An 18,595-nucleotide genomic window follows, 5' to 3' on the forward strand; every position below is an offset into this window, starting at 1 on the left:
GTAATAACTTAATTTTAAAGACACACATACACACAAATCCATACATCTACATCTCTCTCTTCTGTCATATTTCATCATCTTACTAATTAAAAGGAGCCTGCTATACTATTTTTAGCCCTGCAGTCTCAGCCTAGCTGTTTAAACCACTGTAGTTTCCCATCTGCTTTAGAAATTATTTAATAATCAGATAGACAGGAGCTTAGTTCTCATAAGCTGAGATGATCCTTCAGGGCCAAGAGTAGAACGAAAATATATTTTAATGAGTACATTTAGGGGAACTACTGCTGCTTTTTGTCTCACAGAGGAAGCCACCAAGTCTCTGCCTAACTTGCACTGGTAGCCATTTGCATTTAATAAAGGAGGAAACAGGAGGGGGGTCCTTTGTTGCATCTTGAGCTTTATCTCTAAAAGTAGCAATGGGTACTCCAGCAGTAACAGTCAGGGATTAAACCTATGGATACCAGTCTGAGCAGGTAACTTAGATAAGTCTGGGCCATGATACCCAAACTTGAATTCAAACTTTCCTAAAATGACTGTATTCCAGGGAAGGAATTTTCCCTGGAAGAAAACAGGTGTTAAAATTTCTGACTCAGTATCCAAGTGGTGACTCAGTGCTGAGACCTCTGGATTTTATCCCCAGCTGGTATTTCTTTAAGAACAAAAGGCACTCCCCACACACGTACCACTTTTGAGGGGATAAGAGGTCTCCGTCTTTGTGCTTTAAAGGACAAGATAGTGGCCAGAGTAGTGATCTGTTCTTTAGGCAGAATTTTTACAAATTCTGGCTGAACTGACTGTTGTGGAACACTGTTAAGCATTAGGTTCCTGGACTGGAAAAGGGTCTTTACATGAAGAAAGCAAAGAATCTCTTGTGTGTCTCTTACACTGCCGGAGGACAGGGAGAAGAGTTGCACAACCTGGGAGAAGCAAAAGGCATTTGCTGTCCAGGGCCCCTTGTGAAACTCAGCCCAAGTGATGGAAGGACCTGTCAGCTCCAGACAAAACCAGCATCAGCCAGAGAGTGCTCCACAGGACTGAGGAAGGCAAAGATGCAAATGCCAGATTTCTGGCTGGATGTTGGAGTCTGTGGGAAACGCTTTTCCTGTGTTTTCTCTGGCTCCTTGAAGCCATAGTGGTCCAGTGCAATATATACAGAGGTGTGATGTGCACAGGCCTGCTGTGGGTGCCTGCAGTTTGCATGTGATACACTGCAGGCTGTGCTTTATCTTTCATATTGCAATCTGTAAAGAGTACAATACTTAACAGGAAAACCAGCGCTCCTGCTAAGTCCTGGAGGAAATGTGAGTATGTAGTGAGACTAAAAGACTTGGGATATTTATTTCAAAGTTAGTATACCAGGAGACATCAGATACAGAGGAGAGATGTGTGAAATGTATCAGGGAGTCAGGTATGAAGAAACAGGAAGCTTTTCCAAGTGGTAAATTCAACATGGTGCCGGAAGAAAATAAGGTGAAGGATGAGAGGGTCTGTGTTCGAGCTGTGTGGGAAGCAGACTGTAGGTTAAGGACACTAGAATGAAAGTTTTCAAATGACCCTTCTTCAAATAATCCTGGACATTTTAGATGGAGCATTTTGTACAGCAAGTCAGTGAAAACTGAAGATTGTCTCAGTTCCCAGGCACAGGGTAATAACTGGATCGACAGACTGGCCCAGCTTCACTAACCATAGCAGGCAGAGGTGCCACAGGCAGAAGGAGAAGCTGGGAAGCAGGAGCTGCTTGTGTTAGCAGCACCAGCCTAGTGATTTTGTATTCTCATCCAGAAGCATTGTAGACAAAGTCCCACATGACATCCTAAATGGCTGTGGAGCCAGTGCTCCACCTCGATTTCTCATGCAAGGATAACTCTTCCAGAAATAAGAATGACTGGAGATCTTGTATTCAATGTATTTATCATGCTCCATGCCCAAGATGCTTTCTGTCTGGAGCCTAAAATACCCTCCTCCTCCTTGCAGTGATGAAAACTGGCATTATCATGGTAGCATTTCCTTTGCTTTAGTTTTCTGGTATCTTTTGGTAATTTCATACTGAACAATTCTTGTCTCAGGATGTAAATGCATCCCAGTTCAGTGCCCAGAGAAGTCCACAGTTGCATGTTTCATTTCAGTTCCATATGTATCTGCTCTCTTGCATTATACAGGTATGAAAGCCTTTGTTTCTGCCTTGACTGGCTGTCCCTTCCTTGATGTTCTCAGCTGTCTCCCAGCTCCATGTTGTCGCTTTTGTTTTTCCCTACTGCTGCTTCCCCATCTTCTTGATGCTGAGCTTCACTCCTTGGCCACTGCTACTGCCTCATGCTGGTTTTTATGTCTTCTTGGTTTGCATACTGTTGGATCAGAGTCCAAGTCAAACTCACTCCTTAATTCTTGAGTATGGTGTCACACATGTGAAATGTGTTGATGGAATCTTATCTTTCTCAGGTGAACTGTGTGATGTTTTGCACAGCTGTGTCACTGTGATGTCTTATAAATAGTAACCATGAAAGCAGTGAAGAAGGTGTAAGGCTGGAGAAAGAATTGCTGCCTGATGTCCTCTTTTTAACTGGTTTCTTGATAATCTCATAAAGCTGTCATATATTTACCAGCATTCCCATTTTTTCACTTTCCCAGCTCTACCAGCTTGGGTAAATAGATCACAACATTTGAGGATATGGAAAGTATTCACAACCCGCAATAGTGACAAAGGTTTAAGCTGTTATTGGTAGAGAATAGTAGTTGAAAAAGTGGAAGGTATAAAAAGATGATACACTGACATGCTGGTGAAGTGGCTATCAGAACAGACAGCTAGAAGGGAAGGGATACAGGAATGGATTCCAAAGTTTCTTCGATTTGGCATCAAGAAAAGACATCTGGGAAAAGGGTTATTTTTATCTTTGGAAGATATTTTACTTTAAAGGAAAATGTGCTTACTTCACTCCAATCATTACACTGGCTTTTACTGAGAAAAGGAACTTGCATTACTTAGGTGATGGGAAGCATCAGAATGTACCCAAAGCACAAAGGGGATGCAGCCCATGTTTGCAGGGTGCCGTGTGATTGTTCCCTTACTGTGACAGCCAGCCAGTGTCCACAGCTGGGGCTGCAGAGGCCCGGGTGCATGGCCTGCACGCCGCACGCACTGACTCGCCACTGCGGGCGGGAATGCACCACGTCTGCTCTTGGGATCATCGTGGTACCTTACCTGCTTTGGTAGGGGGTAGGTTGCAGGTGTCACACGTGAGCTGCACAGTCTGCTCTATATACAGGGGCTCCTTTAAAGGGTAAGTGTTCATTGTTTCTAGTCAGTAAGTTATCCTTCACTCCTTCCTAAAAGCACTGCTGTGTAGTGCTGCTGGTGCAGGATGGCAGCTTCCTTTTGCCCCTGCGAGGGCAAAGTGGGTGAGTGATCTTTGTGCATACCATTTGTGAAGTGCTTGGGAACCCTTCTGGATGAAAGGCACTATACAGAGTTCAGAATACACCTACTATTAATTTCATGTATTTTATTAGAGCCACACACAACCTCTGGAAGATAAAAGCTGGTAACTTCTCACTACAGACAGGTCTAACTGCGGATACTAAACCATGACCATAGCAAGGTGTTTGGGAGAGAGGCTGTGCTTAGCCCCTGCTGTGATTTCAGCCAATTTTTTTTTGATACTCCAGAGAGATTTGATATTTCAGTGGTGCTTCCATTTTCCTCTGTGTGAGATATTTACATATCTGGTTCCCAGTCATGCTGAAAGCTGTCAAACAGGCTGAGTCCTTTCCACAGAATCACACCCTGCCCAAGAGCCAGACCAGCAACATGCAGTTAGGGCATTTCTGAGGTGGCATGAAAAAACAGCCTGTTACATGATTGTGTACTGGCTGCAGTGATCCATCTGCTCCTCTGTCTTCCTGGGTTTTTGTCAAAGGGAGAAACACATCCTGGATTTGCAGTCCATGGACAGCTTCAACTAATGCCAGAATTGGCTCACTCGCAGCTACAAGGAGCCCAGACTGCACCACAACAGAAGAGGATCTTCTGGTGGGATGGTAGAGGAGGACTGCAGCTATTATGAAGCTGTGGTAGGAGTGGGTGAATATGGAGGTCCTGGTTTGTGCCATATGCAGTGGTGTACTGGTATTTCTCCAAGCAAAGTGCAATGCCTCATTTAGGAAGTGTAAGAAATCCTCACAACTTAAAATAGGAATAGATTATACTGGTTTTAATTGGACTGAAGCTCTGAACTGTTCCCCTAAGTGATATGAGCTAGAAGAGCAAAAAAGCAGTATCAGATGTGGGAATGTAACCCATGGTGGTCAAGCTTCACTGTGATGGGCAAGAATGGCAAGAAGCTCAGGTAACTTGTCAGCCAAGCCTTAGAAGAGGAGTGGGGCCCACTCTGCAGGAGTTTGGGGGTAACTTATGAGACTGTGCTGGCAAGAACAGGTGAGAATCCTGCATGCTGGGAGTATCTGGTCCCATCTTACCCTCTACAGCCACTTTGCAGCTCCTGTTTTCAGTCTGTGTCAGTGTGTAATTGGTGGTACTGTCTGCCACATTTTGTGTGTTAATTTATGTTACTTAAGTTCATAGTTATGTGTCTGTGTTTATTTTGTGTTGAACTAAGTAATTTTCCTGTATTGTTTGTTTTTAATTCAGTTTCTTATTTAACTTCATTAATTTATGTTTATCTTTTGTTGACAATGTATATTTTAATTTAAAAAATCTAATAAAAAGAGTATTTTCAAAATGGCACCAAAATAAAGCTTCCCCAAGATCTGCATTGTAATATAACATTGAAAACCAAACAGTGCTGGCAGTGCAAGGGCCATGGCAATCTCTTCAGGAGTAAAATGTGGTTGCAGGATGTTGTCAGCCCACTGCCAAATTTCTTGTGGTATGTTAGCTAAAAGATAGGAGAATGGAGCAGTCCCTGTGATGATGTGAAAAACCTCAGATTCAAGCCGATGGAAGGAAGATTAGCTCACCTCCAGTGGAGATGCAGACCAGCCCCAGCTGTCTGCAAAGGGGGATGGGGGCAACAGTGCTTCCCAGGAGATGACTTCTCCTGCAGGAAGGTGATCTTCTGGTTGGAGCAAATTGAGCAGCAGACTGGGAAAAGGAGAGTCCCGAGCACAAAGGAGGGGTAAAAAGAAAGAGGTGGGGCCAGCTGTAGCAAACAAAACTCCAAGCTGATGTGTGGAAATCGTGGAGGTGAGCAGTCAGTGTGAAAGCACTTTGGTCTGTACTGACACGACAAACGGGAGCCTGTGCTGCTATCCCTCCTCTCCCCTACTGCTGCAGCCCCAAAGCTCCTTATGGGATAAATCCAGCTGGATGTTCAGGTAAGTTGTTGACAACACGCATGAGAGTTCTGGCTTGTGCATGCTGGGGGTGAGGAATGTCTGCATGCTACATACTGAACTGTGCTGTGCTGGGCAGAGCACATCAACATTGTGTGAAGCCACAGGTAGTGGACAGAACTAAACTTTCCATTTAACATTATTTTTAAAAGATAGTTCCCGCTCTTTGCTTCTCTCCCAGCTATGCAAAGTGCTGGTTTTCGCAGATAAAAGCAAGGAGCAAGATGGAAACTCTGGTGCCTCATACAGGAGGTTTGAAAGGAGTGCTGTCCCTTTTTTGTGTCAAATCCCAGACACTTTTTTTTCCCTCTTGGCTTCTTCCCTATGTTAAATTGCTGAATTTTGCTTCATTAAAATAATTGCTGATTGCATTTTACACTTTAGCTTAGTAGCTGCTCAGCAAAGGCTCAGCCACTAAAGATGCTAAGCATCTCCTGTGACCTACAGGTTAATCTTTATTTCACTGGGCCTCAGTGAGCCCTGATGGTCCACAAGTCCTCTCCCTGACACATAGCCAAGCAGTAGGATGGCCACATACTTGGAAGTAATATTCTGGGAGACAGTTTCATTAGGTTTATTAAGAATTCCCTGATGTTTTCCTTAGGTTACTCCAAATTCAGATTTTACACTGCCTTTAAGAAATGGCTCCTTTCATGGGGTTGTTCAGGGGCAAAAAAAAAAAAAAAAAAAAAAAAGATTCATTCAGCAGCATAGAGAGAACTGGACATTACCAGATGCAGTGAAGCTACATGTCATCCTTGCCTGTAAGCTGTGCAACAGCTCAATTGCTTGCAGGATGTGAGGGAAGAGGAAGCCTTCCTTGCATCCAAGATGACACACAACATATGCCATACAACATATGCCCTACTGCTTGTGCTATGCTGTTTGAGTGACAACAGTCTGGGCTTTTAATTGTCGTAACCCTAATTAGTAGTGACAAATATTTTGGGACTGGAGGACTAGGGATTTCTTTATAGGCTTTAGACCCCATGTAAAAAGTTTACTCCTCACATCCACTCTAATCTTGCCTTAAGTTATTCAGCATATACATGTGACACAGTAAAAGAAGCACTGAAGTGTGCTGAGCTTGAGATGGTACACTTCCAAATCCCCGGCCAGCACAGCTTAGATGAAATTTCTCCTGGAAGTATGGCAGTTGTTGTTGACATTCTCTTTCAGTGGGGAAAGGAGAGGTAGAAATGTAGGGGCAGCCACAGGTTTAATGCTAAACAAAGACGCGTGGAAGGAAGAAACAATTTATTTTGGTTGAACGTTTTTAAATAAACTAGGTGTTGTTTGTGCCAAACTTTCACATCATAATAACCTGAAACATCCTTGCTCTGTCAGAGATATCCCCAAGGGAATTCCATCCATTCCATGTGGTAGATGAGACCCAACATGCCCTCCTGGACCTGAACTTTTTTGGCATGTATTGTACCCAATTAAGAACTATTTCAGCCAGCTCCACCTTCTCAGAGCAGCCTTTCACTTGACTGACTCAGGCACTCACACTATGCCAGTCTCAGGGAAGGGTTGTGGGATCACAAAAAATACAGGGGTCCATCTCACCTCTGCTGTCTTGAGGTGGACACAGGCCACCCTCTCCTGGTTACCCAGACACCTCTTTTCTGGACACTAAGCAATGACACTAAAGCATGCTGTTGCCATCCTGGACTCTTTGGTCATGGACACCCTCTTGGCAAGCAGGGGCAGGTAGGTTTGAATGGACTGTCTGGGGGTCCTGGCTGCCTGGGGAGTGAGCCGCTGCCCCTTTCCAAAGGAACCATCATGCGTGCTGCAATTAGGCTTTTCTCAGCCAGCTGATGCAAACCTTTTGTGTCTCAGGATGGGCTTTGTGCCTTAGAAGCCCTGGAGGGCTAAACCTGAAACAGCGATACCATGGGCCAGCCCCTCCACTGGTGTAAATCAGCAGCACTTCTGTGAAAACAACTGAGTTATGTTGATTTATATCAGCAGATGGATTGCAGATCCCATCCAGCTTTTCCACCTGTAATACGTTTTGCTCCCTTCTTGTTCATTTTAGTAATAGAAAAGAGATGCTAGTTTTCCTAATGAAATGCAGTTTTTCCTGATCCTCCTTATTTTAACGAGGATGTCTAAGATGGGAGAATCCCAGACCAAACACCTGCATCCCACCCAACTCCAGCCTGCCGATATCTGTATCACTCAGACCCATGCTGCAAGGCTGACACTTGGCCCTGCATTGGGTTGAAACAAAATCCCCTACATCAGTATGCCTCTAGTTGAGGGCCAAACATTACAGCGCTTTTGCTTGTAGTCAAAAATGTCACAGCATTAATCCTTCTATGCAATTTCAGGGATCCTTTTGCCATCTGTCCTAGCACAGAGGTGAACACAACAGCCGAGCAGACAACACTGCTGCTTGCTTCTTGCTGATTTAAAACAGAGCTTCTTGCACCCATCTGTTTGCATGTCCCTGTGTGCGAGGCTGTTCTCTGGCACGGTTATCCTCCCAGACAGACGGGCTTTGCTCTGGGGACTCATCCCAGCCTGCAGGCGGGAAGTTTGCTGCAGTTCCCAGGGTAACGCCTTTCCCATGAGACGGGGGAGCTGCAGATGGAGGCCACTGCCTTTCCCCGCAACGGGAAGCAGTTTCCACTGGGAAACCCGTGAGCGAGTTGTTTTTTGCTCTGCGCAAACCACGGCCATTGGCTCCGTTTCCAACCCACCGCCTTCTCCAGGTCAGCTGTCCCCTCTCCTCAGCCTGGCCCACTACCGGCGTTTCTCCTTCCTGCTTTGAACACAGGAATGTTGATGTGGGGGCGGGATGTGGAACAGTGTTTGCTCCTCGGCCCTGCTGGAACCTGACGCAGGGAGCTGGCGTAGCCCCAAGCCACCTGCCTGTGAGAAGATAACAAGAGGAGCTGCCTGGCGCAGATTAGTTAGAGTCTGACAGAACAAGGCATTATATAAACCAAGGCTTATTTGTTAATTTTTTTCCTAAGGAAGTACCCAAATATTGGTGGAAACTAACTTTTTTCCCCCTAAATTTAGCCATGTTATTCTTCCAGGGATTAACATCCACATCTTTACCTTCTTCCTATAAATAGGATTCAGGAACTGATAATTCCTTTGCACTCTCTCTGGTATTCCTTAACGGCAACAAAACGACAACCCAAGCGTCACAACAATGCATTTCAAAATAATAATAATCAAAAATTTTATTGATAGTGAAAAAAAAACAAACCAAAGATATATCTCTTAAATGGTGTGTGTGCAGAGCTCTGGGATGGAGCTGGCCATTCCCATGCTGAGCCCTGCGTGTGAGGCACAGAGCAATGGCTGTCGGTCTCTCGTCCCAGACAGGACAATTGGCATGATGGCAGTGTTTCCCACAGCCAACTGCTCGTATACAGAACACGGACAGATTAGGCCGTGTGTGCTCATGCAGCTGAACAAATTATTTGGTGAAAGTCACACATCTCAGTAATGAAATGTGGCTTCTGTAGAGAACAGCTACATCCTCCTGGAACAGCCCTACATGGAAAGAGATTAGAAATCAAAGGGAGTTGGGAAGTGTTTCTTTTTTCCTAGAGTGTTAACTTGTTTAAAAATATTTATTTCAAGTAGCCTGCTAATTTTTACGTTTCAAATGTTTCTACATTTTGCACATATTTTCACTGTATAATCCATTTTTCTTGCTCTTTTTGTGGCTCTTTCTTTGAAACAGCAATCAGTAAGACTTCCTCTTGCAAAGGAAATCTTGGCTAAATATAGTAATGAAGAGGAGGTTGTTTAAGAGCTGCTAGGTATTCTGCAGCTCTCTGGTATTCCCTGAATGTTTATTTCAAGCAAGACTTTTTTTTCCTTTAAGAAAAACATCATTTTTCAAGAGGAAAACTCACCAAAGAAACACAGCAACTGGTGCAATACCTGAAACAGTTTTTCACTGTTTTATCAGTAATTGCAAAGCTATCCGTATTCCGTATGGGGATATACCCTGTCTGCAAATGGAGAAGACTAACTCTAGGTCTCAAAATAGGTCCTGTATGTCCTTTGCTCCTGAAAGCAGGTGCTGCATGGTCTAAGCCAGGGAAGGGGTTCAGATGTGCAGGTGACCTTCCTTCTTCCTAGTCGTTGGTCCTGCCAGTCAGGGGGAAAGCTCATGTGGATGACAGCAGGGCATGAGCAAGGCATGCATTGGTGGCTTGGAGGAGAGTACAGGGAGAGCAGGGAGGCCAAGTAGGAGTGAACAGGCACCAACCCAGGAGGCAAGTGACCAAGGAGTGTGAAAAGGTGAGTGACAGCAGGGCAGGAACAGGCTAAACTGTTTCTGAAATTACTTTTTCCCTATTCCTGTTGCTGATCGATGCTGTGCGGGTGATACTGATTCACAGACTGTGGGAGGGACATCCCAGTTTTCACAGTAGCCTCGGCTGTGCATCCCTCCCCAAGCTGGGGTAGAGCTCTGCACCAGCAGGATAGTACTAGGCAGAATGAGTAGCAGTGAGTGTAGGACAGGGCTTTGCTTTCACCAGTTCCCATGGAACTGGAGAAGGAAACATCTTCACAAAATAGAGTCCCAGGGCACAGCCTTGAGTGATAGCCACTGGATTTCACTAGGCGCAACTCGTCCTTGCCAAACCACTTGCCTGGGGCAAAACTGCGGGCACATTTAATGCTGGGGGCAGGCTCACCCCACATCGCCTGCCTCCCTTGTCAGGAGAACCTCATGTCCTGCTCTGGGGGAAAGCCCCTGCCCCTCACTCCCAGAGAAACCATCCCGTGACATCACTTACACCTCTGGGTCTCTTCTGTCTGTTTGTCCCTCCCTCCAGGGAAAGTCTCTGGCAAGCAAGCGCCTCACGGGCCTGATGCAGTCCTCCTGACAGCTCCAGCCGACTGCCCCGTGGGAGAGACAGCTGGGACCACTGCCGGGGACGGGGCATTTCAGGGAGAGCAGGTCCCTGCAGGGTAGACAGCCTGAGCAAGTGGAAGCAGACAGCCGCACGCCAGTGGAGCACCTCTCTTCACAGTTTACAGCAACACTTCTCTGTCTGCGCAGCTCTGTAAGGACGCTGAGCTCTGTGCAGGTACTTTGTTTCCAACTGAGGTTTGGAGGAGCACATTTCACCATACACTGGAGGTTGACGAGGTGAGGGCTTGCTGTCTCGTTATTTAAGGAAACAGACCCAAACCACAGCTTGGAGAAAGAAGAGCTGAGAGAGATCAGTGTTTTTCCACATCTCTTCCTGGCACAAACGTGACTGTAATAAGATGGCGCTGCAATCTCACTTGCTCCCTTTCGTGTGGCCATCTGGATCCAATAAAATATCTGCTGGAAGCTGCTTCTCCTTCTCACAAAATCCCAAATGCATTTCTCCTGCAGATTCACTGACTTTAACTTTGTTTTTCTTTCCTATGTTTCTTCTCCTTTAAAGCAATGAAAAAACTAAAGGCACTATTTAAGTTCATCACTCATTGTCCTTCCAATAGCATGTAGCATGTCCAGAGATGATGGCCAGATCCTCAGCTGAAGTCAGGAGAGCAGGAGTGGTTTTCATCACCTGAGGATCTTCCCCCTTGAGTCAGACTCCGATCCTGGTGCAAATTCTCTGACGTCGGCGGAATCGTTCTGCATGTGCGCGTAGTGCAAATGTGATCAGACTCCGCCTGATGCTTAAAAAGCCATGTTTGAGATGTGCAATGCGCACACGAGAGCACACACACAAACACACACATGGTACTTTAAAGCGAGTTGGTTTATATTTTATTTACTTTTCTATTTATTTAAGGTTTTGCATACCTAATCAATGATGGATGTTCAAGCTTTTCTCCAAGCAAACCAAACCGGACTTCAGCTCTCCAATCAGAGAGGGCCAAAATTCACTCATGTATCCAGGGAAAGGCAACTCTGATGTGGGCAGGTGTCAAAATTCAGCCTACAGTGAGGAGGGAATTGATGGAGATGGGACCAGCAGAAGCAGGATGTGAATGGGCAGGGTGCTGGGTGCCAGGTGACCCTCCCTAAACAGCAGCACACCTAGCTGTGATATCATGCTCAGACAACTGACCCTGCTGAGAAACATCATTCTGAGAATGAAATGGTACCATTGGAGGAAATGAGCTTCCACTAAAACTCATCTGACCTACAGCCCATGAATGCAACAGCAAAAGATGACCCAGTAGCTTGTTTCAAACTGTTGGGAGTATGGAGGTTAGGATGAGGACAGGATTGAAGTGACTTTAATATAAAACCCACTTATACTAGCTGCAGATAGGAAAATGGCCTCCATTCATATACAGTACATTATCTATATATGAAAAGAATTTCAAGACTCAGCTGACTTAGTACCACAAAACCTCCTATATTTTGTAAGCAGTTCAGATCTGAAGCATACATGAAACTAGACATTTCTTGGTCTTCTTCACTCATGCCAAGGCAAATTGGCTTTTTGTACAGGTAGTAGAAACTGCTATATAGCTACAAGTCTGCATTCCTACCTAGGCAAAACCATCTAGCTAAGTAGACAGCTGGCTATCAACAACATTCACTTCTGACACAAGTATTATTCTAATATCTAAGGCCTATGTATGCAAAAAAACATGCCAGCATAGTTTCTGTCAGAAAAAGGACCTTCCTCTTTGCCCATGACAGCTCTCATTCTGGTATCTCTTTTCTTTCCTGCAGAAAAGTCCTAATATCAATTATACCTAAGGTCCATACACCTGCATGAATGTACAGTAGAATACTGAGTATGATGTTTGTTCTTTACACATGCCTATACTCTAAACAGCCTGCTGTCTCAGGCCTTCAGACCAAATTCATCCTCCATATACATGACACAAGTGAGTTCCAGGACTGCATAACCACCATGAATGTCCCGGACATTCATGTGGTCCCCTGCCTCTGAAGAGGACATTTTGTCCCCTCTAAACTGTCACTTAGCTGTCCTTGCAGGACCCATTTGTCCTCTGTTGCCCACCCAGCCAAAGGGTCCCCTTGGGAAATAGCAGGTCTTTGTGTAATAAGCTCACTTGTCCATTCATGCATATGCATATGTGTTCCCTTGGTCATCCCTACGAAAATGCAGAGGTCATCTCTTCTCAGAGCCTTGTCGATGGTGTTTTTATCTCTGTCAAACCCGCCAGTGCCATGCATCACTGGAGCTCTGTAAGCCAACAGCTGCTCGCACTCTGAGCTACTCTGCTGTCAGTGCTGCCCAGCCACAAGGCATTTCCCATGGGAGGTCTGTCTTTTGAACCCTCAAACTGGTCTGCAGAGCATTCCTGAGGAAGATGTACATATGAAACATGAAACTGGTGTGTAGCAAGGAGCAGGGATGGTAAAGTGGTACATGTGGGTCTCTGCTTTGCAGTGAGTTCCTGACACTGGAGAGGTCGTCTCCTGGGGGAAGGATGGGGTAACTCCATGGAGGTGTCCTGCGGCATGGGGGCATATGTGGGCAGGACTGGAGGATGCTGGCAGGTGATGGGAAAGGTGGAATTTGGGTTATGGTCTGTGCAGGGAGCAGAAATACCATACTTTAACTTGGGGATGGGCTGCTGCTCTGTGAGCAAAGCACTCTGCTCTGTCTTTCAGCTTTATTCCTGCAGGATGGTCATGTTGGCTGCCACAGTATTTTGCCTGTGGGGAATATTCCGTGTTTGAACAGTTGAGCACATGGAGGGAATTCTTACAGACATGGAGAGCATGCATATGGGCGTGCATCAGGGGGCCTGGATGCTGAACAGCTTGCCATTTAAATGCACACTCGTGCAAACTAATCTGCTCAGCAATGGCTAGCTAAGCGGACAGAGCTTCATATCCTCTGGAGGGAAGAAAACTCTGCTCTTCATTTCCTGACTAAATATCTCCAAAACAAACATGAGAGTAGACAAGGCCTTCTCCTGGGAATATGTATGAACTGTTCTTCATAAGTCTTTTACTTCACATATGGTGATACTAACGTAACTAGTTCCACATGAACTGCATCCTTGAATTATTGCTTTTTAATGACGTTGCTTATTCCAAGTGATGCTACTCTTGTACACCCAACAGTATCCCATTGAGCATTGCAAGCAGTAATCTGCTACTTTGTAAGTGTCCACTGTCTTCCAACTACCTCGTCATGCTGAAGATGAGTTAGGAAATCAGCTTTCCACCTCTGTTTATGTTCTAAATGGCATCAATTCAAGGAAAGACAGTCTGGAAAGCTTTTACAATGTCCATGCTGTACAAGCTAGCTACAAAACTTCCCATACTTACAAGGCTATGGCTGTGAAATATGGCTGTGCACTGTTATTTGGATAATAGAGTATCCAGAGTATTCATGGCTATTGTGGCAAAACAGCAGCAGGACAAGCACTAGGAAAGGTTCGACAAGCCAGTGTAGACAGCGTTAGGCTGAAGCAAATGGATTAATGTACTCTCAGTATAACTCAGCATAACATCCCATAGAGTACTGTAATAAAATGGTAGCAGGGCAGCCATAAAAAGTGGCAGTAAGCTGACATAATAATACCAGAATAAATGTAGCAATAAGGTAACACAGGCCGCTGCAGTAAAGTAGCATTTTGATAATGCAGCAATAAGACACAACAGGATGCTGCAGTAAATTAGTTTGGGGAATAAGGCAGTAATAACAGCGTGTGTGGACAAACAGTGGTACGTTTGTACCAGGTACTGCAGCAATAAAGATAACACAAGGTGTCCTAGTAATAAGTTACTACAGTAACAACACCATGATGCACTGTAAAGTTATATCAGGATGCTTCCATGCTGCAGTCAAATCCTACAAGAGGTGGTAGTGAGACAATGAAGACAAAATATACCCCGTTTCAGACTGCAGAACTTGAATCAGTTTTCTGCACCATAACCCAAATTCTGGAATAATCTCAGCAATACCAATCCTCTCATTCCCACTTTCAAGGAAGCTGAGGCAAGACTGTTTCCCCATCCAGACTATTATTTTGGTCTAAAAATACAAAATTGACTCATTGTCTCTTCAGCCAACTTGTCACAGACTGTGGTGAAGTTCTTTGTTTAGTCCTACTCAGGTGAAACCCTGGTTTTGGTAAGTTTTTTGCCTTTGAAAGGATTTGGCTCTCTCATCTTCTGGCATGGGTGATGCTTTTAGCCTAAAATTATTTCTGGTTTGGGTGGGAGAAGGGGAACCCAGGTACAGAACATCTGACTGTACCAGTCTGTTTCCTAAAATGCACAAATAAATGGAGCATCCTGGAAAAGTCAAAGCAACAAGGACCAAATCTCTTCTGTCTGTCATGCAGTCATGCACACAAGAATAATCCTCCTGGAATCAGTGCAAGCCCTGGATGCATCCATGGGCAGGCCTTGGCCTAACCCTGTTCTCAGTGTCTCCAGCAGAGTGACAGAAGCAGTGTGTCTCTCCTTTCCTGCTTTTCTGGGTTTTTTTTGTTTGTTTTTTTTTTTAATCTAACCTCACCCTCTGTATAAAATGGCCTTAGAAAAAAATTTGTTTGCCATAACACAGCACGATGGGCAAGGAATAGGTCTGTCCAAGGAATTTGCTGTCTTTGTACTCTTCAGTAGAGAGGTAAAGCATTCTGAAAAATAACCACTGTTATACTTGATAATCATCAGGCATAAGGGTTTAGTCAGAGCATCTACATCAACAAGAAGACTTGAGTGGAGTGTGTGTGCTAGATAACAAGATGGTCTTCTGGGAAAAGGATGTAAATAGGGCACCACTGCAGAGTCTTGACTAGCAAGAGTAGCTCACAGCTTCACGAGTCCCAATGGATACAAATTTTCTGCCACATCTTTCTGACCCTTTGCACAACGACTTTGCTTTCCCTTTATGTGGCTTCCTCTGTCTCTAGCTGACTGCTCAGTTCAAGTTTGGAGCAGTGCTCTGATACACCTTGGCTTGGCTCTTGCCTTAAACTCCTTGGCTTGCTTTTATTGTGGTTTAATGATTAAGCAGGATTATTAAAGTAGAGCTCACAGTAGGGTAAGATAGGCTAGGTTATCATGATTGCATCGATTAAGCTGTGAGCAATTTTGCAGCTTCCCAGCACTGTTTATAACCTGAGACGGAGAGCAAGCGACGTGGCTGCTCAGCAGAACAGTGAGCTGGTGAACAATACACTATCTTCATGCCCACACGTACTTTGAACTTACTGCTGAGGAGAAATGCTTTGTAGTGAGAAAAGTAATCTCACGGCAGGGGAGAGTCAGACCCGATCAACTTTTTCATGTGATACAGATTTTGCTTTGCCAGCCCCTAACATCTGCAAAGCTTGCAGCTAAAAGCCAGCAACCTCCTAATCCTGCTGCTAAGCTTTGGAAACAAGCTTTTCAAAGGCTGTCTTTACACAGCAATGTTATTACTTGAAGCCTTTTAATGTGAATTTATGGCTATTGCCACAAGTGTCAGTGTAGTTGCCCTCTGTATTTGCAATAGGAAATAGTGGATTCACCCCACACAGAGGGTGGATGTTAGTGGGCAGAATTTAGGGATTTACCAGTGCATTCCTGTCTGGGGGACCCAGAAGACATGCTGAAACATCTCATCTGGCAGAGGACAGCTCTCTTGTGGGCAATGGAATTGTTCCTTGGATATTGCTATCTGTCAGCAGAGATGCTAAACTGAGCTTCTCCCTCTCATCTTTGGGGTCTTAAACCATGCCATCCTTATATAAATAGTAGGTGACAGCTAGCCCTGAGCAGCACCTTCTGTGGGTAGACTAGGAAGTGGAGTAGTGTGGACTGGGATTTCAGGAGGATTGTTTCCTTTTGGATTCTCATGTCCATCCATGTGCAGGTTATTCCCACAAGATGCACAGCTTCACAGCCCAGAACTATGGGTGTCTGGTTCTTGCCATGGTTCTGCATGAACCTCATGCCACGTGGTTTAAACCACAGCAGATAAAAAAAAATATCGAATGATGCTTTATACAATGCATCATTTCTCCTAAAAGCATCTGGGATTCTGAAATTGCTCTCTGGGGGTCATTTGGGGCCAAAGGAGGCACAGTGGGATTTTCCTCTACAAGGGAAAAATTCTGAAGGGCCTTCTGCCCCCGTGGTGTGACTTGGAGGCAGCCAGAGCTTCTTCTCCACAAGGCCACATCCCATTGCCAGCAGCGGGCAAGACGCAGGGAGGGTGGAGGGGGGCCGGGAGCAGTGGCGGTGGGTGGAGGGGCGCTCCAGAGGGCAGGTCAGGTGGGCTCTGTGGGTCTGTGCTGCATGTGGGGACACGGGCACCATCCTGCAGTGACGCCGGACTGGAGGGGCAGCGGGGCCGGGGCTGGACGGTGCTGCCGTCGAGTGTATCTGGGCTCGCACAGGCACGGAGCCGCTCAGGAGCTGGGCCTGGGCCGCCCCCGGGCAGGGCCCGCAGCCAGCTGGCCGGGCCGGGCCGCAGCTGCGGCGCTGCGGGAGCGGGGCCCGGCTGCCTCGCCCGCGGGCCTTAACCCTTCCCGTGGAACCTCATCGTATCCAGCCGCATAGACAGTGTCCAGCCGCAGCGAACACCGAAAACAAAGGCTGCGCGCCGAGCTTGGAAGCTCTGTCCCATGCCGGGGGCTGCAAAAAGCACCTGGTTCCCTGCAGCACACGTCCGTGCTGCTCAGTGACCCTCATCCCGCACCCTCTGGCACCAGCACCCGAGGCATGGCTCTGCTCCTCCCAAATTAGCCGGAAAGCCGCGCATCAGCAAGCTGGGCACACTGCTTCACAGGAGAACAAGAGCTGTGGCTCTATGGTTTGGAAGGTCCCAGAGCCGAGCAGTGTTTGCAACCCAAGCTCTCCTCACCAGCAAAGCCAGGCCATGCCCACCTGCAGAGCCTGGAGGTGTGACTGCCAGCGACCCTCCTCGAGGTCTGTGCTGCTTCCCGGATCTGCCCGTGACCCCTCCACGGGAGCTCAGAGCTGCTGGGCTTACATCCTTTGGAGCATCTCTGTTTTCTGTGTGCCACTTGTCTTTGCAGGATGTGTAACATTTGCTGGTTTTGCAGCAAGGGACCAGTACAGGCCATGGAAATCATCACCTTCCTCAACTAGACCCTGTGCTTAGTGCACACAGAGTCCATCGTTAATATCTTGGGAATCAGACTCAGGAAGTTGCAATGTGCAGTCCCTTGTCTTGCTTGACAGGCTTATTTGCTTTGTGTGTTTGCCTTCAAGCCATCCTGCAGCTCTGCTCATCAGAGCAACAGCGCTCCTCCACTCATCATGCTGCCAGCACACCACATCACCATTGCCCTGGATCTTCCCCACATCCCCTTGCTTCAGCATCTGCAGTTCTCAGCTGCCTTTCCTTAACTCTTGTTTTCCCTGATGCCCTCTTAGAGAGGCTGGTCTGTACAAATCATGAAGGGATTGTCAAACTAATATTTTCCTATGAAAGCTGGCAGAAGAATCAGTCTCTTCACTAAAAGAAACACTCCTCAAGGGCTGCAATGTGCAAGGCTACTGATGCACTTTTGCATCAGTACTTTTGCATCAGATACACACCCCTCACCCCACTTTTTCAATAAAAGTGCATCCTGAGCTCAGGCAGTGGCAGCACCTTGGCAAAAGCAAGTTTCTAGCATTTGCCTGCACACTGTGTTCAAGACTGCTTGGCTGAGCTATCACCTCTGGGACAGCTGGAATCTCTGACACCATTTTCTTTATGTTTGTCTGTCAGTGCAGCTGCATATTTATTTATACATATGGTAGCAGGGAAGGCTGCAAAACTGTCCCTCAGCTGATGCCTGATACCATATGTCAGATCCTCCATGCCAGGACACAGACAGATCTGGGGCATGGTCTGGAAGAATCAAGCTAACTAGAGCTTTCCACAGTCTTAAGAAAGTTCGTCTTGCTGGTATCCTCAGCCAGCCCTGTACATACACTCTCATATCCAACACATGGGGAAAAAAATGTCTTTTTTGTGCTTAGTATGATGGATCATCCACTGGGGGCTACTTGCAAGCCCTATCTTGTAGCTAAACTCCTGAGCTTCTGCCTGTCATGCGTTTTGGATAGGTAGCACCCTACCCAAAAATGCCTGTCCTTCTGTGATAACCTGCTTCTGGACATGGAGATGCTCTGCCCTGATGCTGAACTCCTCAGCTGTACCCTGCCTTCCCCTGTGCAAAACTGCCCTCACAGCCAGAGCTGAGCAGAGCTTAGCTGCCTTCTGCCATCCTTTAATTAGACAACTGTCAGAGCTTTATGAAAAGCAGCACAGCAAACCACAGACTTCTAAAATGTGGAAGCAGTGTCGAGAGC

At 46.2% G+C, this 18,595-nt stretch overlaps 1 protein-coding gene across 6 annotated transcripts in view; it reads left to right on the forward strand.

Annotated features, from left to right (window-relative positions):
• The window catches only part of RGS6 (regulator of G protein signaling 6), a 109,327-nt gene extending 94,737 nt beyond the window's left edge, over positions 1-14,590 (forward strand). For 2 of the 6 annotated variants that reach the window (XR_004240642.1, XR_004240643.1), the window contains 2 exons: positions 3,915-5,331; positions 10,170-14,590. Coding sequence is in view for 4 of the 6 variants with exons in the window: in XM_032111163.1 (XP_031967054.1) it covers positions 900-1,133 (234 nt within the window). In the remaining 2 variants the exon portion in view is untranslated. Of the gene's footprint in view, positions 1-899; positions 5,332-10,169 lie in introns of those variants that run through there. The other 4 variants (XM_032111165.1, XM_032111166.1, XM_032111163.1 and 1 more) reach the window with 2 other exon arrangements.
• Positions 14,591-18,595: the final 4,005 nt, after the last annotated feature.

The sequence above is a fragment of the Corvus moneduloides genome, chromosome 6 (assembly GCF_009650955.1).
Source record: "Corvus moneduloides isolate bCorMon1 chromosome 6, bCorMon1.pri, whole genome shotgun sequence".
Classification (NCBI taxonomy): Eukaryota; Metazoa; Chordata; class Aves; order Passeriformes; family Corvidae; genus Corvus; species Corvus moneduloides.